The 22813-nt window shown below is 38.1% G+C and overlaps 1 protein-coding gene across 1 annotated transcript in view; it reads right to left on the bottom strand.

Annotated features, from left to right (window-relative positions):
• Positions 1–4109: 4109 nt before the first annotated feature.
• Positions 4110–22813, bottom strand: part of psmd1 (proteasome 26S subunit, non-ATPase 1) — a 49296-nt gene continuing 30592 nt past the window's right edge. Inside the window, exons 17-25 of the mRNA XM_053634297.1 lie at positions 18574–18688; positions 15995–16111; positions 14095–14197; positions 11112–11281; positions 8342–8434; positions 7732–7824; positions 7101–7274; positions 4364–4525; positions 4110–4269 (exon numbers count right to left, since the gene is read on the bottom strand). Of these exons, the coding sequence (XP_053490272.1) occupies positions 4379–4525; positions 7101–7274; positions 7732–7824; positions 8342–8434; positions 11112–11281; positions 14095–14197; positions 15995–16111; positions 18574–18688 (1012 nt within the window). The 3' untranslated portion in view covers positions 4110–4269; positions 4364–4378. The remainder of the gene's footprint in view (positions 4270–4363; positions 4526–7100; positions 7275–7731; positions 7825–8341; positions 8435–11111; positions 11282–14094; positions 14198–15994; positions 16112–18573; positions 18689–22813) is intronic.

Genomic DNA, 22813 nt, shown 5'->3' with positions numbered 1-22813 from the left:
TAAACATGATATATATCTTGTTGATAAGAGATGTCAGAGGAAAGTGGCCAGATTGGTTTGCCAGGAAGTCTACAGTAACTCAAATAATCACTCTTTACAACCGTGGTGAGCAGAAAAGCATGTCAGAATGTATAACACATCAAACTTTGAGGAGGATGAGCTACAACAGCAGAAGACCACATCAGGTTCCACTCCTGTCAGCCAAGAACAGGAATCTGAGGCTATCATGCACACAGACTCACTCAAACTGGACAGTTGAAGATTAGAAAATAAAATCACCAAATCACCTTTTTCCAGTCTTTATCTGTCTGATGCTGTGTGCATTCCGAGATGCATTTCTACAAGAAAGGTGATTATATGAGTTAATATTTCCTTCTTGGCAGCTTGAACCAAACTGGCCATTTTCCTCAGACCTCTCTTATCAACAAGGCATTTCCACCCATAGAACTGTTGCTCACTCGATGTTTTTTGTTTTTCGCACCACACTGTGTAAACTCTAGAGACTGTTGTATGTGAAAATCTCAGGAGCTCAGCAGTTTCTGAAATACATAAAACTCCAGCCTATCTGGTACCAACAACCATGCTACATTCACAGAGTCACAAAGATCACACTTTTCCTTTATTCTGAAGTTTGTTGTGAACATTAACTGACTCTCTTGACCTGTATCATGCAAATTTTATGCATTGCACTGATGCCAAATGATTGGCTGATTAGATAACTGCATGAATGTGCAGGTGTTCCTAGTAAAAAGTTTCAACAGGGTTTGAATGTTAAATAAAATATATTTTCATAACCTATAATGGACGACCCATGGAAAAGGCTGTTGCAAGCACGATGTTAAATGGATTTACACAGTAATGCAAAACTGAACATTTTTGAAGTGTTTTAATGATTAGATTTGAAGTTAATGTGGAGTTGTAAGTTATAGTAAGTGCTGTAGATTTTTATAAATGCTTTTTCATTGAATTATTTCACTGAAAAATATGAAGAGGCTGTTCTGAAGGTTTTTTCACATATACTTTACTTTACATACAGATTTGTAAATCTCAGACAGAATTGTGCGATTGTACAAACATCAGACACCAAACAACTCCTTATTTTGAATCTTCCAGCATCTCGGTTCATGGAATCATCTCAAAGACGTTCAGTCACTTGTCATCAGTTCTGAGATCAGAAACAATAACACACTTTCAGTGATGTAATAAAACTCAAAAGGACCAAAGATGGCAATGAGCCTTTTGTCCACTTGGACCCCAGCGAGTGTTTTACTACACACACACACACACACACACACACACACACATACATACCTGTGTGTCTCTCTCCCGTGGCGTTCCAGTCTGCTGCAGCTCTACTGAGAAACGGGTGATGACAGAAGCTGAAGAAGGAAAATCTCAACGTTAGTGCTGGAGCTGTGTTGGTCAGAAAGCTGAGCAGGACGTCACCGTGCCGTCTGTACGACATTTACAACGCGGTGATTGAATCCTTTAAACTCAGAGCGAACCTTGGCTGTGGCTGAAGATTGTGGATTAATTGCACCGCAGCGCTGCTGAATTCTGGATTGTGATTGGTCAGAAGGTGTTTTATTATTATTATTATTTTTTTTTACAAAAGCAGCTCTGACAGTACTGCAGCTGCAAATCATAGGTTTATATTAATGCACTCGTTCTAATATGTTATCTCTACGGTAACAGCTCATTCACAGGGATTCGTGTGTTGAACATTCCAACATTCCACGTAAATTGAAAACAAGCATTGATATGGTGAACTTGTGGGTAAGGAGACGTTTATGGAAGTGTCGAGCTGCGTTTTGTCTTATACACTATAGAGAAAGAGAGAGAGAGAAAAAAGACAGGCTGCTGAGGGAACAACTGTTTATAGCTGCTATAGCACAAGTGAGAACGGGAACTTGTTTCACAGACATTCCACAACATTACATATACTGTAACTACAAATGGATAAAAATTGTTGTCAAACTTCTGTGGTATAAGAGAAAGTAAACACTTAGAAACATGGTGTTATAGGAAAATTAGAAAACGCAGGAAATTATAGAAAGCGTTCAGGTACTGACAATAACTCTGCTTCATCACACCACCATTAAATGTGTTTACTGTGCTTTAGTTATTACTGGTCACATAAATGTATTTAATGATAATGACTCTTTATTGGTCACATATACATTACAGCACAGTGAAATTCTTTTCTTTGCATAGCCCAGCATGTCAGGAAACTGTGGTCAAAATGCAGGGTCAGCCATGATACAGCGCCCCTGGAGCAGAGACGGTTAAGGGTTATATAAATGTAAGGGTTATATAAATGTATTTATATAAATGTATTTGTATAATTATTTATTTGCACAATATAAGTGTATATTTCTATAAAGCTGCTTTGAGACAATGACCGTTGTAAAAAGCGCTATACAAACAAAATTGAATCGAATTGAATAAGGAGGTAACATAATGAAACAACAAAAGACTTAAAGTGCTGATTAAAAACATTTGACATTTTAATAAACATTTCCATGGTTAAATAATACGCTGTATTTTTTAATGAACAGATCTTGGATTGTTGGAGCTTTCGGAAGAATTTGGAAAGAATACGAAGTCTAGCAGTTTTACGATGTTACGCTTTAATGGCTGGAAATGCTTTAAATGTCAGAACTGTTGCTCACAGTTCCAACACAAGGAAGTCGTAAAGATTCAAAGAGGAAGCAAGGTTTTTGTTTTTAATACACAGTTCTTTTTCCACAGTGGACGTGTCGATGCGTCTCACCACGACTGTAAAGACGGCGGGGAAATCATGGCTTCACTCAAAAATCTTCCATTTATGGGAAAAAATCAGGAGTGTGTTAAAGTGTGTGTGCAATGTCTTACAGTAAAACAACATCAGTTTAACTCCCAACTTTAAATACAATCTGGATCATATAAAAACTATGTGAACTTTTTTGTTCCATCATCTCATATCTGAACTGAAGCTCACCTTCCACACGTGGTTTGGTTTTATTTCTCAGTGTTAAACAGTTTTGAATGGATCAGCTGGAAAGATAAAGAGAAATTCCTGCGATGATAAATGTCTGAGCTAATGTCACTGTTTTTTAAATTACACAATAGCTTCTCACTTTCAAAGAGGTGGATTTTAGGATTAAATGTCAGAACTGAAGCGGCACGGACAGAGATATTCAGTCAGGGAAACGGCTGGAATATAATACCACATGCTGATTTTAAAACATCAGGTAGCTAATAAGGTTAGAAATAATAATAATAATGTGATGTTTTATGGGTACTATAAACAGCAAGTCTAGTAAGGTCACGTCCCAAATTCACAACAGCGATTGACACTGACAGAATGTTTAATTTGCTTAATGTTTGCATAAATAAACATTAAATTAAATAAAACAAAATGTATAATTTTGGTGTTATTTATAATAACTCCTGCTTTCTTCTGGGTATGTTGTGTTTATTATTCAGATCCTTCAGTTTGTAGTTCTTTGGCTTTATAAACTTTATTCTTTTTCAATTTCTTTCTTTACTTCCGTTCCCTCTTTTTCTTTTCCACTTGCTTTCTGTCTTGCACTTTTTCTATTTCACTCTTTTCTTTCTTTGTTCCTCCATTCTCCTTTCCGCTTTATTTCTTTCCTGCTCTATTTCCCCCTTCCACACTTTTCCTCTCTTTCTCATTTCCAATTTCTTTTGCCTTCTTGCTTCCTTTTCCTTTTTTTCCACTCTTTTCTTTCTTTCTTTCTTCAGTATTCTTTCTTTTCTATTCTCATTTCTGCTCTTTCTCTCTTTTATCCACTTTCTTTTGCTTTCATTCTTTTTCTTGTTCCTAGTCTTTCCTTGAAACATGACAGTTTTCTTGTTTCTTATAACCTTTAGGAAGAGCTCCACATAACTTAATCTGTTATTGCTCGCATAAAAAAACTATTTAAAAAAAAATATTGAAATGAATTGAACTGCCAACTTGTAAATCATAATTAATTCTCAGATAAAAGCCTCAAAATCACTCGTTACCGCTTAAAATTTCCAGGTTGTAAAATTCATCCACTGAGAAAAGAGTCGCTTCAGCAGGTGAGGTTTTGGACGTGTGGAGAAGAAAAAAAGACACAAGATCAGCATCTCAGTTCTTTTTATTGTAATAACAGAAAATAACAAAAAACACTCGCCGTGTGACAGTGAGGCCAGGAGGAGTGAGGAACGCATAAAATAACAAGATCATGTGGAGGAAAGGACATGAAGAGGTGCATGCTGGGATATGAATGGCATCTGCACCTGTGAAAGAAGGAGAAAAGAGTTAAAGCTCTTTAAAGGTATTATTTAAACTGGAATTAAAATGGTTCCTGGTGTAAACTCAGGTTCTGCGTACCGACACAGATGATGTTCACTCGTCTATGTACTCGAATGGCTCCGGGGGCTCAGGCTCCTGTTCCTCCTCTTCTATTTTAGGCCCGTGGGCGGAGACTGGCTCCACAAGCTCCTCCTCCTCCTCACTGGTGTCCTTCAGGATGATAATACCACCTGTGTGGAGCTGAAGAGGAGAGAGTTTAATCAGACTGGCTGTTCTCATTGAGAGAGAGAGAGAGAGAGAGAGAGAGAGAGAGAGAGAGAGAGAAAGACAAAAAAAGAAAGACAGAGAGCGAGAGAGAGTAAGGTTGGTACAGATGCGTCATAATGAAATAATGAAATTACAGGACTTTCACAGACTTTTCAAGCAATTTTTTTTGAGGACTATACAAAAGATGTCATTCAAACATTATTTTTTCTTATTAAATTCCCCCAACCAATAATTAAATAACCTTTTTTTTTTATATGGCAACTTCTGGACTAAATTGTCATTGCATCTTCAGTATAATGTCAATACACTCCAGGTGAGTGACAGGAGCACTGTTGCCAACAACTTTCAACAGAAAGTCACTAAACGCCACTGGATGATGCCATGTGCTAATTAGCCTATTTGTTACGTCATCGTGTTGTATTTGCATTTTGCCTAGTGTCAGCTCTTTACATCTGTTCGCTTCATCTCCTACTCTCTGTGTTCACTTACTGTAATTTTTTCTTAAAATATAGCCAAATTCCCAATAAAGCTGTTTACATTTACATATGTATGTAAATATGTATGTTTACGTTCTCAGACAGGCTGATTGGCATGTGCAAACTGACTGTAGTATATGAATGGGTGTGTGAATGTGTTCGAGACTGTGGCCTGCGATGGACTGGCACACTATCCAGGGTGTACCCCGCCTTGTACCCAATGCTCCCTGGGATTGGCTCCAAGTTCCCCATGACCCTGAAGGATAAGCGGTATAGAAGATGGATGGATGGATGGATATTGTCAGACAATGGAACAAGTATTAAATAGTGTCTGACTGTAGTGACACTTCTACAGAAAGTAGCTAAGGCTTGTCCAAATCGCCGCTAGATTTGTTGCTAGGTACTTTTTTGAAAAAAATCGCTAAAGGAGTCTGAAAAGTGGACTGGAGCTGTATTCGTGTTCTATCAAAAATAAACACTTTAAAGTTATTTAACGATTTCGTATCTATTAACTTTTTATAATCCAAGCACTTTTAAGCACCACTAGATAAAAAATGGCTATTTTGAAAGTTCTAGAGAGAGAGAGAGAGAGAGAGAGAGAGAGAGAGAGAAAGAAAAGATATCTATCCCCACTTTGTGTCCTTCTCTCTCTGAGTGTTATGATGAAATACTCAGGTTCAAAAGATGCTGGAGTTCCATTAAACATTTTAACCTGATGACTGTTTAAAGTAGAACAACGATAAAAGCATCCAACATCATGCTTGACCCATCAGATCTGTTTGATTTAAACATTCCAGACCCATGTCAGATTAAAAAAAAAAAAGCTGTTTAAAACATCAGTCAGTGATTTTTATTAAACTATAATATTTGGTTAATTTCTCATCATCTCATCTCATGACCAGAAAAACATCAGGACCAGGAGGTAGCTCTACTCAGCAGTCAGGTCAGAAAAGCTCTGCCTCCTGCATTAGCATTCAGGTGTTTTGACGTCGCCTGTGTGTGAGCTCTAATTGTGTGAACCTTTAACTGTTTTTTTAAGGAACACGTGATGTGATGTGAGCTACATCAGTGCGGAAAATAAAGAAAAGTCTTAAGATGCTGGATTTACAGCTTTAGTGTCAGGCCGCCTTCACAGTTGGGTTTTCTCAGCTGTAAGTGCACGTAACCTTTATACAAAATCACTCAGTGATGTGAAGCACTTTTTAATTTTTAATTTTTTTTTTATAAACCTCCTGATCAATCAGGTTGCAGCTCAGGGAACAAGTGAGGAAAAACAAACATGCTGGTGAAAATCTTGTTAGTGAAACAATATGAGGACTTTTACAACAAAACTAAAAATATCTCATTGCTGATATTCCAATTAAAAATAAGTGTGTGTATGTTTTCCCCTGGTACTAGATGTGACATCCCACAAAAAAAGAAAGCACCTGTGATCTGACAACATATTTAAACTTTCCCCTAAACTCGCTCTAAAATTTTCAGGTCTGTGCGGATTACATTCCTGCATTTCAAAAATATTTGGTGTATAGGGGAAGAAAAAAAGAAGAAGAAGGAAATAAATAAATAAATAAATAAATAAACAAAAACAAACAGCACTAGCCTGACTGTTCTGCTCAACATTTCCACTCCCACCTGCCATCAGGAGGAGCTCGGAGCATTGCTGAGTCATGAACACTACAGGAAGGTGAAGTGCTGAATGTTTCTGTTCATATAAACATTATAAAAAAAAAGAAAAGAAAAGAAAAGAAAAAAGCCTTGCAATACAAAAATGGAGTGAGTCCAACAGGCTAAATCTTGGCAGTGTTTATTTGGAGACATTATCGCGGTGTCGTTGTACTCTTCTCAAATTCTGGGCTGCTTCGATCTCATTATATACGGTGGAAAACGATCAAATATTTAAAGCAGGCTCATGTCCAAGGCTTTATGGGCCAGTTATGTTAAGGGTCAGTTATGTTTTGAAAATGGCTCTGTGTGTGTGTGTGTGTGTGTGTGTGTGTGTGTGTGTGTGTGTGTGTGTGTGTGTGTGTGTGTGTGTGAGTGTGAGAGAGAGAGAGAGAGAGTGTGAGACTCACTGGTTTAAACGGCTGATAGCGGCAGTTCTCAGGCATGGTTAGCACTCGGAGCTGCGCCGGCATCACTCTCGCTGGATTCTCTAACATCTGGAAATTGGGCTCCTGCTCCTTCTTCTTCTCCTTCTCTTTCTCCTTCTCCTCCTCTTTCTTGTCTTTTTCAGCCTCCTGCGTCTCCTGCAGTGAACACACCAAACACACCACCAAAACACTGCACATCAATAATCTCTAAAACCACTTCTACATCACAATTGCATTATTATCTTCCTGCTAGCGATTTTTTTTTTGTTTGTTTGTTGCAGATTAACTTTGAACTCACTGTAGTACACTTGTACACTTCTGTCCAAATATTTTTAAATATACTGAATACACTTAAAATATTTATCTTTTATTTATTTTAAATTTTCTTTAAAATATTTTACATATTTAAAAATGTAAAGATTTTGAAAGATATATTTATGTGTGTGTACATACACAAGACTTTTATACACACACTTGAAAAAGAATCATAATCAGTTTTAAAGCAACATGCTACGATTTGATTTCTGGATGTAGTGTAGTGTTTCCCTCAACATGCTCGCTCAGATAAGCTATGACTAGCATGAGAGAGACTAAACACACTGAATAAACCCACCACTTCCATCTTCTCCTCCTCCTTCTCCTTCTTCTCTTTCTCTTTCTCCTTCTTCTTGGCTTTAGCAGTGATGGACAGAACAGCAGTGGAAACCTGGAGCAAAGAATTCATTTACAACTCAATCAGGATATAAATTAGTTCAGAAAAATAAATCGGACAAATGCTGCCATGAAACGTCACAATCATCGAGTCATTTCCTTACAGTAAAATAATGAAGTGAAGTTACTGTTAACAAACCGAATTTGAAAATATAGGACTTTATTTTTTTATAACAGCACATCCCCAAGTGTTTTATTCCTCTTATACCACAGCAATATCAATGAATTTTAAATCCGTCTTTGTGAATGAGCTGTTACTATAGAAATGATAAATGTATTAGAAGAATTTGTGAGTAATTATAATAATGATTAAATAATGATATAATGATTTGAATCAAATAATGATTTGCAGCTATACTCCTGTCAGAGCTGCTGTTATAGAAAATTAAGCTACACCTTCTGACCAATCAGAATCCAGAAATCAATAGCAATATGAATATTGTAAATAGTGAAATGCTTCCTAAGAGAAAGACCAGATTTCCCTTGTCTTCTGATCTGGAGGATTCTCTCACCTTCTCCTTCTCTTTTTCCTTGGGAACTTCCAGAGCTGGAGGATAAGCAAAGGTCGAAGGTTTACAGTTGGACCGGTACTGCACTTTCGGCATCTAAGGGGAGAAAAACAACCAGCATGCTGAGGAGAAATAATTAAAAACGACAGAATAAGACCACACTGTTCGAATGGCTCTTGACCAATGTATACAAAAATAACAATTGTGAATTCTGTCTAATATTCCAGGCAGGAAACCGTGTGAATGAAAGGTGGCAACACATGATTTTCTGCTTTTCAAATCTGCATTTTGACATTTTCATAATTGCAACTCAGATTTAAAGAAACATTTCTACAGTGTAATGATGAAAGAAAAAAAATCTGCATAATATCTGAGTCTGTAAACTAAAGACTGAGACTGTTGGTGGTGTGATATAGCACAGAAATTGGGTGAGAATGTAAATAAAGTAGAAATGGATAATTCTGTATATACCTAAATATAGTGGATATAAAAAGTCTACACCCCCCGTTAAAATAGCAGGTTTTTGTGATGCAGGAAAAAATAAAAAGACTGACAAGATAAATCATGTCAGATCTTCTTCCACCTTTAATGTGATATAGCAACCAACGAAATTAATGGAAAAAACTTACAACAACCTGGTTACACAAGTGTTCACACCCTTTTATTATGGAACATGTGACTGCTCAGAATTAAATCACATTTAAACTTCTGTTCAAAAGCAATTATCATACGCCTGTCATCAATTAAATGATTCTGACTAACCCTGAAAAATAAAGATCAGCTGTTTCTGTAGGATTTTCATCCAACTACTAACTTAAAAATAAAGTAAATATGTGCTTATGATTTTGGCTGTAACAATGTCAATTTAACAAACAAAGTGCTTTTGGCTTCATGGTGTGAAAAAGCAGGAGCCAGAGTGACGGATAGGTGGTGAGTTTAGCAGATTTCTTCTGTCATTATGCCACTTCATACACTATTGCACTTTATTTACAGCCTGATGGGATGACTGGAGGTGCTCAGAGTAAATGAACTGAGGTGGAGGCAGGGTCTGGCCTAAAAATGACTTTATAGCTTATCGTAGAAGGATGGAAACAAGAGAATAGGTGACAAAGGTAACATCCGTCACATCAGAACATTTAGAAAAGGTTTGGGTCATTAATTTGTCTGAAATCAAAGTGGACGAGACAATAGTGAGAGTCTGGCATGGCATTTTAAATCATTTAGATTCTTCCTGCTTTAGAACTTTCAGTAGCTTACAAACTAGGTGTGTGTCGAAACAGATAACTGCCTGACCTCATCACTTCTTACAGTACAGTCACTCTGGATGTGCACTTTTGTCATTTCAACAGCTTGAGGATTCTCAGGAAAGAGAGATTTTGTTCTTACAGCAATGCTGTATAACTTGTATTGTGTTTTCCCCTATGACCAAACCTGCAGCAAGTGTTTGGCTAATATTAAGTTGACAGAAAATTAAAAAAAAATTACTTTAACAATAGAGGCTGATTTTGAATATTTAAAGACCTGGTAAATCCATGCTTTTTAATTTTTTTTTTTTAAGAAGACAGTCCATCCACAAATCACTTGTCTAAGGTAGAAACTGGATTGTGCTTATTTACAGGGTTTTATGGTAAACAGGAACAAAAGCTGCCGCTTTTACAGACACAGGAAATGTTTAAATGTACACCTTTTCTTCCTATTCTAGGAGGATGATGTTACATACAGCATTTAATAATGTACTGCAAACTATTATCTATATTTTAACTAAAACAGACACTGCTATGAGCTTTACCACGCTGTTTGAAAGCATTTGTGCTGACTGGAACAGGAGAACAAACAGTGTATTAAGTCACTTTCTAATTTTCATTACCATTACAATTATTTGTAAACTGTTAGATTTGACACTTCATTGTCTTTTTCTCTTTTGGCTGAAAAACTGCCTTTTGTTGAGCATTTTCAGCTGAAATTTTCACTTGCCTCCCTAATAAATACATGCAACTGATTTTAGCGAGATAGGTTTGTAATGGGAGCCAAGTAGAACATGCACTGATAGATTTTATCTCATGTTAATAAACGTAAAACCTTTACAGGCTGACTCTGTCGAGGCTGTGCATCTTTCAAGTATGAAAATCAAGCCGAGATGAGAAAAATGCTACTAATGTGAGATGGAGTGAAGGGGATGGCGCTTCCACAGACTTGTCTGCTATTTTTACTGGTGGAAAAATGAAGACCGCTCTTTTGGTGTTTTTTAAGACATAGGCCAAATACATTGCTGTGATGTGGAGTTCATGCACACAGTGCATGAAAGTTGGCAGGTCTGCAATTAGAGCTTTATTTCTTCAGCAATTCCAAATCTTCTGTAATGTCAGTTTTACTTTAGGAACCTTTTAGGATGTGTTCTCACCAATCCAGTCCATTTATCTAATCCAGATCAGGTTGAAATTATTCATTTGGTGTTCAAACCATTGTTAATTTGGTTTAACTACATTGTACTTAATTAAACAAACAGTAAGAACAAAACATTGACTGACGGATATGTGGGAGGGATGCAGGGCTGAAAACATCTTCGTAAAATTCTTATTCATTGGTCAGTAATATAGAGGCCAGAAAAGAAAGAAACCCTTTGGAAAGTGTGTGTAGAAATCACAAAAATCATCTGAGCACAGAGAACACAGAAGATGGAGCCGGTGTTTAAATACAATTCCTGATTTTTAACATAAACACTGAAACATTGGTGTTTAGCGAGGACAGTTTAGTGAGGACACGACCCCGTTACCTTCAGGTCCTTATTGAGACCAATGATGGCGGTAGGTGTGAAGGACAGAGACAGGAAGTGAGACAGAGGAAACCAGAACCAGAACTGAGTGAACACCAGCAGACCCACGATGGAGGGCATGTGTGTGTGTCCAGTCCTCGACTGCAAGGAGATAGTCATGTTCCGGCCACCTACAGACACAGAGAGAGGAACTGGTTTAAAGAAACAATTCATTAATCTGATCAACGCAAAAATACCTGAGATTTAAAAAGGATCAGAGTATTGCTTCAAGTATTGTTAAAATTGTTTAAATAAATAAATAAATAAATAAATAAATGGGTCTCGAGGTTTGATGGGAGATTCAATCATCTTGTGGCAACCTTCATCGAAAGATGAACCTAGAAGGGTTCCTCAGGAGGAAAAACATTTCAGTGTACACGGTTAGAAATTGTTTAATCCATAAAGGCCCTATGTTGAACCTTAAAAGACTGCGTACTCCATCTAAAAGGGTTTCAAGTAGAAATCATTTAGGCAGCTAAAACCAATAATTATCCAACTAACGATGAAAGAACCATAGCAACAGTAATTTGCAGTTTGTACTGCACTACCACCCAGTTCATACACACAATGTTATGGGAACAAACTCATTAAAAATGATGGGTTCTTCAAGCAAGGTTTTTTTTCTTGATTGCTGGATCTATCTTTTTGCACAGCCTTTTCTAGAAGGTAATCCCTCTATTGTAGGGTTCAAAATACAGCCTTTAAGGGTTTGCACAGAGGGACAAAAGACCCTTTTGGTGTACAATATAAAAATCTTTAGAACCCTTAAAGGCTTTATACAGAACCCAAACCATTTTAGGAGGCTAAGAACACTTAATTATCTAATGAACCCTTGAAGAACTTTTGAAGACCCCAAGTACCAAGACAGTTTAGCAAGATCATGAGCATTAATTAGGAGTTTTCAGTAGAACAATAGAATGGTCATCTCAGGGTCAGTGAAATTTCTGTGGCTTCCTGTCCAGATACTGATACTGAATTTATCTGCTAATGAGGGATGTTGTACAGATCAAGGTTAGAGCTATGGAAAGGAGAGATAGAATAATAGTCCTCCCTCGAGAGGGAAATGGATATAGAAAAGGGAGTAAGGGAAGGAAAGAGGTGTGGATCTGGTCATTATTCTGTGAACAAAAGAGAAAAATCACACAAAATACAATCTATACAAAAACTTTCAATTTGTCTCAAATCAAAGTGGACGAGACAATAGTGAGAGTTCGACAGGGTGTTTTAAATCATTTAAATGTTTCCTGTTTTTGGGATCTTGTAAGCCAAGGGTGTGCTGATAACATGTCAGAGTTTAAGCGTAGCCTTTAATTAGAACTATATTGTAAGTAAATGCAACCAGCATTCTAATTAAATAGCACTGTAACCATTCATATCCCAGGACTGAACGTCAACAGGACCAATCAGAGTGCAGTTTTCGGGGGGGGGGGGGGGGGGGGTAGTACTGATACTTTGGATTGTAATTTCGGAGACTTTCTGACAGATTTTTTTGGCCACTCAAACCATCCTCTTCGCAGTGTGTTGAGACAATATAGACACACGTCCAATTCCAGGTTGATTCATAACATTTCCAGTTGACTGTAACTTCTTATTACAATTTTTTTTAGAATATCAATGGGAATATAAGTCAAATATATTTCTCATATGAATTCAAAGGGGCACCAATAATTGTTGCACACCTATATTTAACATTTTTTGGGGGATAAACCTGTGTTGTGTTTGCAATTGTTTGATATCCATGAGAGCAGAGTATTTTTGTGAATTTTTTTTTTTAACAAAAGATCAAAAGGTTAAACGATAAAGACAAATTTTCACAGCTTTCTTTACTCATATTTACCAAGGGTGCCAATATTAGTGGAGGGCAATTGAACCTGACCCTAACAAAGTTGTACACTTTTTTCTTTTTAGTGCCAAAAAGCTGCCAACTCAGGCTCCCTTCTTCTAAAGCAGTGGTGTCCAATCTTATCTGGAAAGGGCCAGTGTGAGTGCAGGTTTTCATTCTAGCCAAGCAGAAGCCACACCTGAGTCTATTGAAAGCCAAGATTATCTGATTAAACAGGAGGAATCAGGTGAGGCTCCTGCTTGATTGGAAAGAAAATCACCCACACAGGCCCTTTATGAATAAGACTGGAAACCCCTGTTGTGATTCAAACAATGGAAAAGTTATAAAATATTTGAAAGTTACTGCATTCTGTACATCTGATTATCAACACCTCAATTTCACGCAAAATTCCAGAGCTCCAAATGTGAAGATTCCAAGTCTATTTACTGAAGCGACTGCTTCACCGGACCAATATTATTTCAAATAAGTAGTGACAGATTGTGAGAAGTGCCAGATCTCCTGAGAAGGCTTTGTTACCCCAGAGTCCAGAACCAGAGCCAGGATATTTGACAGCTGAACGCACAGCAGCGTCGAGGCGCGACGGAGAGGTTTGGCAAACAGAAAATTCCTCATTAATGAGAGCAGAACGCTGCTGCAGGAGGAGAGATCGTTAAACAGCGTGTGACATTAAACATGATTACAAAGAAGCAACCCAAACACACACTGTGAAACACTCAAGTATTCATGAGTGTGAAGGTCAACACACTACGGATTTACGGGATGTGATCCAGTTAATCCGATAAACGACTTTGTTAGAAAAAAACGTGCATCTCTTTATTATAAAATAATACACAAACATCATTTTGAGTGAAATAAGTGTCAGATTGCTAATGAGACTGCAGATCAGTAGTATTCATGTTAGGGCTATTTCACAATATCTCACTCTTTTGTTTTTAATCATTACAAGTTGACTTGTAACTTGGCAGAACTGTAATAGTGTCAACATTAGAATAGGCAATTTTGTATGAAGAAGAAAAAAAAGAACCCCCCTCCCTCCCCCTCCCCCCCAAAAAAAAGGAGAAGAAAAAAAAAGCAAGGAAAAAAAAAAGCTGCCGTACTGACCTGCATCCAAAATGCCCTGAGCCAGAATGGCTCCAAATTTGGCCATGACATCATCATGCTTATCGTTGATCACCTTCGCATACAGCTGCCTGAACTGATTAACCTACAAACAGAAAATACTCATCAATACTCAGTAATCAAACCACAAAGCGTACACTCCTCTGTCCTGACAATGTGGGAAACCTTAAAGCTACAGCTTTCACTCTGTCTTTTACAAAGTGCTGACACTGGACACTCCTCCCATAAATGTTAAATAAACATCTCCTTACAGAACGTTTCACCATAATAAATGACTTTTTAATTTTTTTTTATTTTGAGTGTCTGCCGTAAAAGTCCCTGTGAATGAGCTGTTACTACAGAAATGATAATGTATTAGAACGAGTGCATTAATATAAAACTGACTTGGACTTGCACTACTCTCAGCGCCGTTATAGAAAATTAAGCAATACTTTCTGACCAATCAGAATACAGATTTGATCATCAGTGACGTATAAGTAAGGGATAATTCATGGCTAGGTGTGCATTACACGATTTTAATGCATGACATGGAGGCAAAGAACCACCTGACACGAAGCGGAGGGTGGTTGCCGCCGCAGAGTATCCCACTTATACTTATCCCACTTATAAGTGGGATAATCCACAGCCGTGCATTATCCCACTTATACCATGGTCACTTAACACACAAGTTAAAGCGGTCATTGATTTTTGCTGTGCAAAATTTGATTGAAATGATAAAAATTACTTAATTTTTCTTTAGTTATTCTATAAGTGTTGTTAGATCTAGAATTTTGTCCACTCTAAATCATACACAGAGATAAAGTAGTGTGATAAGATTGTATTTATTTGAATGAATTTTAATAAATAGTTATTAGAGAGAGAGAGAGAGAGATTGCGTGTGTGAATTGTGCGTGTGTGAATTACCTGCGTCTGTGCCGCATCTCTATTAATAATGAAACTGAGTTTAACAGTATGTTACTATGGTTACAGTTGTTTATAGGCAGTACATTAATTTAGAATGATTAAACTGACTGGAACTACCTGTGCACTATACAGTTTGAACACACACCTTCTAGCCAATCAAAATCGAGTATTCACACATACCATGGCATAATAACCAAATATATTTCAATGGTGGTGTAAGCTTCATTGAATTTTTGGCCACACCCTCTACATGAGACTTGACTTTCATTATTGACCAATGTCTATACAGAAAATAAAATCGCATTACTCTGTCGGAAACTTGAGCAAAATGTGATAAATTTTCTCACAGATCACAGCCACATTATCTGCTTTTATTGTAAAACACACATTTTTTAACACTCCACAAGAGCCGCAAATCAAATTTTAATGTCACTATAAACATTTTAATACAGCTGTAACCTGTAACAATTGTAGCATGTTAATTGTGCTGTAAAATGTCTAGAAAATTGGTCCCAAAAAAAATAAATAAATAAAATTTTTAAAGAGGCAACTAAAGTGTAGAAATATATTAATGAATTAATTGTTTATAGTTGTTTATAATGAATATGCATGGATTAGACCTGGGTGCGATACATGTAATATATTTAGCAGTGTTGATTCTGGAAATAATTTCTCCTTTCATTTACTCCACAGACCTTCCAGAAATAAAACCTCTTCCATAAAGAGTTCAAAGCATAGAACCAACCAGCAACGACATGACTCACACCCTCCTGAAAGGTTTTTCAAAGTGTGAAAAATGGGGGGGGGGGGGGGGGATGGGGGGCACATGAAGATGCAAGACTGTGCACTTTTACAAGGGAAAGAACTAGTGTTCCCATAATGCATTGTGAATAATGTCACTGAATCTGTTTACTGTGTTTTGAGCAATGCTGTATTTAGAGTTCTGCCTGATTTCAGACTTATAATGCTGCATGTTTACCTTGGGGCAGGTGACTTCACTTTGCTGGATCATGATGAGGGCCGAGGCGATGAGAGCTCCCTGTCTCACGTAGTTGACCGGGTCGTTGGTCATGGGCTCCAGCAGGTTTATTGCTTCCTGTACACAGACACACATACACATAGCATGAAAGAAAATAAGATCAATTTTATTTATCCTGAAGGAAATTTTGGTGCCAGTTTGCTCTAAAAAACAACAATTAATAGATTTGGCAGATTTTATATAAAGCTGCTATACAAATAATGCTTTTATTACTACTAATAATACAACTATTATTATTAAACTAATAAATTAAAAACAATTTTATGGCTACTACTGGACCCTGCATATGATAATTGGGCAGTGAGGTGTTGTTTGTGCATTCTTGGTAGATTGTTTTCTTCTGTTAAAAGTTTGGAACTTTGGAAGCTCCAATGTAACCAATAATGCAAATGACAGACCTTTTCACTTTAAAAATAAATAAATAAAATTTTCTCCCCAGTTTAATCTTGGCCAATTCCCACCCAGAAGCCAGCTCTCCCAATCACATGACAGTAAGGCTGAAGGCTAACATGTGCTTCCTCCAAGACATGTGAAGCCAGTCAAACACTTCCTTTCATACTCCTGCTCATGCTGCATCTCAGGGCAGCGTAACAAACTTGGAAGAAAGTGCTATCCACCCTCTACCACATTGGAAGCCCACGATTGGCTAGCATCACTGTGATTGATAGGGGAGAAAGAGTATGCCCCTCCCACACAGAGGGCACAGAAAGTTATTTACTATTATTTGTCATTCATGGAGAGTAATGCTTTTAATAAAGGATTTTATTTATGATAGACATTCTCTGTCATACATGTTATTTATGATAGACATTCTTAATATACAGTGAGGGAAAAAAGTATTTGATCCCCTGCTGATTTTGTACGTTTGTGACAAAGAAATGATCAGTCTATAATTTTAATGGTAGATTTATTTGAACAGTGAGAGACAGAATAACAACAAAAAAATCCAGAAAAACGCATGTCAAAAATGTTATAAATTGATTTGCATTTTAATGAGGAAAATATGTATTTGACCCCTCTGCAAAACATGACTTAGTACTTGGTGGCAAAACCCTTGTTGGCAATCACAGAGGTCAGACGTTTCTTGTAGTTGGCCACCAGGTTTGCACACATCTCCGGAGGGATTTTGTCCCACTCCTCTTTGCAGATCTTCTACAAGTCATTAAGGTTTCGAGGTTGACGTTTGGCAACTCAAACCTTCAGCTCCCTCCACAGATTTTCTATGGGATTAAGGTCTGGAGACTGGCTAGGCCACTCCAGGACCTTAATGTGCTTCTTCTTGAGCCACTCCTTTGTTGCCTTGGCCGTGTGTTTTGGGTCATTGTCATGCTGGAATACCCATCCACGACCCATTTTCAATGCCCTGGCTGAGGGAAGGAGGTTCTCACCCAACATTTGACAGTACATGGCCCCGTCCTTCGTCCCTTTGATGCGGTGAAGTTGTCCTGTCCCCTTAGCAGAAAAACACCCCCAAAGCATAATGTTTCCACCTCCATGTTTGACGGTGGGGATGGTGATCTTGGGGTCATAGGCAGCATTCCTCCTCCTCCAAACACGGCCAGTTGAGTTGATGCCAAAGAGCTCCATTTTCGTCTCATCTGACCACAACACTTTCACCCAGTTGTCCTCTGAATCATTCAGATGTTCATTGGCAAACTTCCGACAGGCATGCATATGTGCTTTCTTGAGCAGGGGGACCTTGCGGGCGCTGCAGGATTTCAGTCCTTCACGGCGTAGTGTGTTACCAATTGTTTTCTTGGTGACTATGGTCCCAGCTGCCTTGAGATCATTGACAAGATCCTCCCGTGTAGTTCTGGGCTGATTCCTCACTGTTCTCATGATCATTGCAACTCCACAAGGTGAGATCTTGCATGGAGCCCCAGGCCGAGGGAGATTGACAGTTCTTTTGTGTTTCTTCCATTTGCGAATAATCGCACCGACTGTTGTCACCTTCTCACCAAGCTGCTTGGCAATGGTCTTGTAGCCCATTCCAGACTTGTGTAGGTCTACAATCTTGTCCCTGACATCCTTGGAGAGCTCTTTGGTCTTGGCCATGGTGGAGAGTTTGGAATCTGATTGATTGATTGCTTCTGTGGACAGGTGTCTTTTATACAGGTAACAAGCTGAGATTAGGAGCACTCCCTTTAAGAGTGTGCTCCTAATCTCAGCTCGTTACCTGTATAAAAGACACCTGGGAGCCAGAAATCTTTCTGATTGAGAGGGGGTCAAATACTTATTTCCCTCATTAAAATGCAAATCAATTTATAACATTTTTGACATGCGTTTTTCTGGATTTTCTTGTTGTTATTCTGTCTCTCACTGTTCAAATAAACCTACCATTAAAATTATAGACTGATCATTTCTTTGTCAGTGGGCAAACGTACAAAATCAGCAGGGGATCAAATACTTGTTTCCCCTCACTGTAATTTAAGGATAAAACTACCACATGTTCTCAACCGGAGAAAAAAGGAAAGCGTCTCAGAGCTACAAAATTTTGGATGCTGAACAAATGGATTCACCTTGTATCCGGTGCCAGCGCAACAGATTCCCAGAGCCATTGCTGCTCCACAGCGGACATGTGGGTTGTAACTCTCAGACAGGAGGGACACCACGCTGGGACACTGCTCTGGAGTCCTACACACACACACACACACACACACACACACACACACACTTAGAACTTTCCATTTAATAAAACAAGTGCAACAATTAAACAAATTTAGTAATGAACAAGGACTTTGGATCATGAATGTTGTGAATGTCTATGTCCTATGTGTAGTATTCTTAAATTAAAAAAAGAAAAGAAAAAAAAAAGTTGTTCATTTCGTTTGGAAAGCAAGTGATGATCCAATAATGGAGGTGGTTTTTTGCTTTTATTATGAATACATGATTAACTATCTAGCTAGCATCAATTTGCTAATTTAGACAAATGTAAATGTTACTGTGACGAGGAAGAGGAAGAGAAGGGAGGGGCCAGGCTGTGAGGATGCACAGAGAGGGAGAGACGCACACACTCGCGCATGCTTTGTTCGGGTTATGTTTACGTTTATTATTAAACTTTATGTTTATGTTCAGCCAGTTCCTGCCTCCTCCTGCCCATCGGTTAAGTTTGTTACAGTTACCCAACCACTCCCCCAAATTTGCACCAAGCAACAGCCCACCAAAAAAAAAAAAAAAAAAAAGACAAAAGGTTCTGCATTATAGCTACTCGTAGTGCTACTCGTAGTGCTACTCGTAGTGCTACTCGTAGTGCTACTCGTAGTGCTACTCGTAGTGCTACTCGTAGTGCTACTCGTAGTGCTACTCGTAGTGCTACTCGTAGTGCTACTCGTAGTGCTACTCGTAGTGCTACTCGTAGTGCTACTCGTAGTGCTACTCGTAGTGCTACTCAGCTCATCTTTTTTCAATGAAACCAGTCCTTTCTTCTTGCTTATTATTGCCTCATCAAGCCAAGATTCAAGAATTCACAGGTCAAAGTTCACACTGACAAAATCAGTGCAAAGTGAAAGTAGCAGCTACCTGAAACAAAATGGTATTCAGGTCCCGTGCCCTTTCCCCTTCAGTGAAATGGCTTTTCTGCTGCTCAAGTGAAAAACATAGTTTTCAGGTGCATCTTATTTCTCCAAACCAACGAGTCAAAGCTAATATAGGCAAAGGTGAAAACCAAAATACCGTAAAGAACCCAGCACTTCAGAGACCCACACTGTCACAAATATACAAAGGAATGTGTAAAGAAGAGAGTGGCTAATTCTTCTGTTTTAAAAATAGCAAATTAATAAAGAATTTAGAATTAACTGGACACAACTAAACCACCACCAGTGTCGAGTAAATCTCAGAGTTCCGCTTCCTCATTACATTTTCCTGGCTATCGTCGAAGCGGTCATTTGAAGTAAGAAAAGAGCCTCTTCACAGGTATACCTTTTACCAACTCTCCTAAGTCAAGACAGATGTTTCAAGAAAGTTTCTTTAAACAGTTTACACAAGATGATTACAGTTCCACTGGCCCGCCCTGCACTGCGATGAGGATTAACAGAATGGAGCACGATCTATTAAGAGCTCACACTTTACCAAAGGACTGAGGTGCCAGGAACTTAGTAACACACGTCTTACTGAAGGCTAAAAGAAAAAAAAAATATCACACTTGGCTGGCTCTAATACTCCTACACTGTGGTACAGTTCATTAATGTGCTGGCCCGGATTGAGAGGGTGTGGCATCTGAGCAACTTTATCATTAATGACATCCATAAAAAACTAAAGACACCAAAACAGGACGTCTGAGTTGTAGAATGTCTCCTTCCATGGAAGTTAAATTTTCACCTCTTTCACATAGTAGCGATAAACATCACAGCCGTTCCGCTCTGTAAATATGACCGCATTGCGTTTGCTTTTCTTGTCTCCATTTGTTGCTAAAACTAAACCCAAAAGCTTTGTTTTTGCACTTACTTCACACATCCCTCTTCTAAAGCTCATCCACACCACATCGCAAAAACGTCACATTAATACAGACTCCCTGCAGAGGACAAAGGGGTTCAGTGAAAGTCGAGGAAAATTCTTGTGCGTTTAAACACCAAGCAGAGGCTCCGATTTTTGACAATCAATTTGATGAATTGATTTGACAATGCAGAGAAACCACAACACGCTCGCTGCCAGCTCTGCGCTATAAACACACACACAGACGCGCACACACACACACCCCGGTCCACTGAGCATGGAGAACTCTTAAAGAAAATCGCTTTGCTAATTAAGACTTATGATGCAATTTATATTCAAACCAAAGCCTGTTGTGATTAATGAAATGCAGCTTGGCGACTTAAAAAGTCGCCTTAAAAATGACCTCACACTTCAAAAGAGTGAAGTAACAATGCTCTACACACCACACACACGGTGTAGAAATCGGTGAGATCATATAAAATACAGTAAATATTCATTTCACAAATCAGTTTTAAGATCAAGACGAATAAACAGAGCGAGTGCTGTTAAGTTCACCGAAGCAGAAGTTTGGAGATGGAACAGGCGCGAATGTTTAAAACTCTAAAATCTGTCTTCACGTGCAGAGAACACGACTGTATTACTGCCGTCTCCAAAACACAGGCGGAGAAACGAGCCAAGTCAGAGGCACAGTCGCATGCTTCATTCCATAAATCTCCCAAATCTGAAACAAATCGAATTGCACTAAGTTTCCTGCACTAACTCTTAACAGATGCTCAATCTGTGTTGGGAAAAAGTCTTTAAAATGTAAAAATGACAAGTCATTACAAATTATACCAATGTGCAGTTGAATTCTGGACTGGGATTGGTCAGAAGGTGTTGAATAATTTCAGTAGTGTACTACTGTCAGTAGTGTACTACTGTCAGTAGTGTGGCTGCACAGCACAGGTTTATATTAATGGGACTGTTCTAAGACATTATCATTTCTATAGTAACAGCTCATTCACAGGGACTTATGGTACATTCACACATGCAGTGATTTTATCACGTCAAGTCGCCAGTTGCTGTAATACAGTGGGGGAAATAAGTATTGGACGCGTCAACATTTTTTTCAGTAAATACATTTCCAATAAGGCTATTCACATGAAATTTTCACCAGACATCAGTTTTAACTCAAGAAATCCGCACATATAAAGAATTCACAACATTAAAGTCCATAAATAAAGTTATGTGTAATAAAGAGGACTGACACAGGAAGAAAGTATTGAACACGCTAACTGAAATGTAATTAATACTTAAGACTTTGTTTGTAATGACAGCTTCAAGATGCAGTATTCAGGTGTGATTTTGGCCCATTCTTCTGAACATACTCTCTTGAAATCTTGTTCAATTGAATTCAAGTCAGTTGATTGACTTAGACTGACTGGTGAAAATTTCATGTGAACAGCCTCATTGGAAATATATTTATTGGAGAAAAAAAAAAAAAGACGTATCCAATGCTTATTTCTCCACTGTATGAAGTCGGCAGTAGGCGTTCCTACTACTGGTTGCCATAGTAACACGGGTGGCACAACTAGCATTCCACTTTTGACGACAAACCAGCTTTCTTGCTGCTAAAATTAAACATTCTGGAGGGAGAGTGATCTTATCTAAAATTCACCAGTGTATATATATGCATCATATCCTACGAGATGAAGGAGAAGCAGTGTGCTCTTCGCCATTGCAGACATCAATCTGCAAAAGCACAAGATTTATATAGCTTATGGTGCGTTTAAAGCAAACTAATAATAATGAAAATACACTCACTTTTTGTTCCAAACTTTTTGTCACCACCAGGATGACATTCCCTATAGGTTTGATGGTGACCAGGAGCCGGACCGCAGCTCTTTGGCTGCGGCCTCCGTTTTATCTTCGCCCTAGATAGGAGCTACACTGGGATTTTGCTCGATTGCAACAAAAAGTGAGTGTGTTTCATTATTATTTCTTTTACTATTATTATTTTTGCTTTAAACCTGCTAAGATCCTAAGCTAAGCCAATTGGCTACTGCGGCAACGGCGCTGCTTCTGCTAGCGAACACGGGTGGTTACGGATCACTTGCGCGCTACTATCTTCACTCCCACTGGTAGTTGCACGAAGTGTATTAAAAATCGTTGATATGGTGAAGTTTTATTATAATAATAAACTTTATTTTATAAAGCGCCTTTAAAAGCAGCTTCTCAAAGCACAGTACACAAAATAAGAAGTACACAGAAAAATAAAAGTTAATAAGAACAACGTTAATTATAATAATAATTATAGAATAATAAAAAAGACATCAGCAGTCAAATGCA

This window comes from Ictalurus furcatus, chromosome 10 (genome assembly GCF_023375685.1).
Source record: "Ictalurus furcatus strain D&B chromosome 10, Billie_1.0, whole genome shotgun sequence".
NCBI classification, from domain to species: Eukaryota; Metazoa; Chordata; class Actinopteri; order Siluriformes; family Ictaluridae; genus Ictalurus; species Ictalurus furcatus.
The sequence above is the reverse complement of the archived record's forward strand: the minus strand, read 5'-3'. Positions and strand labels throughout refer to the sequence as shown.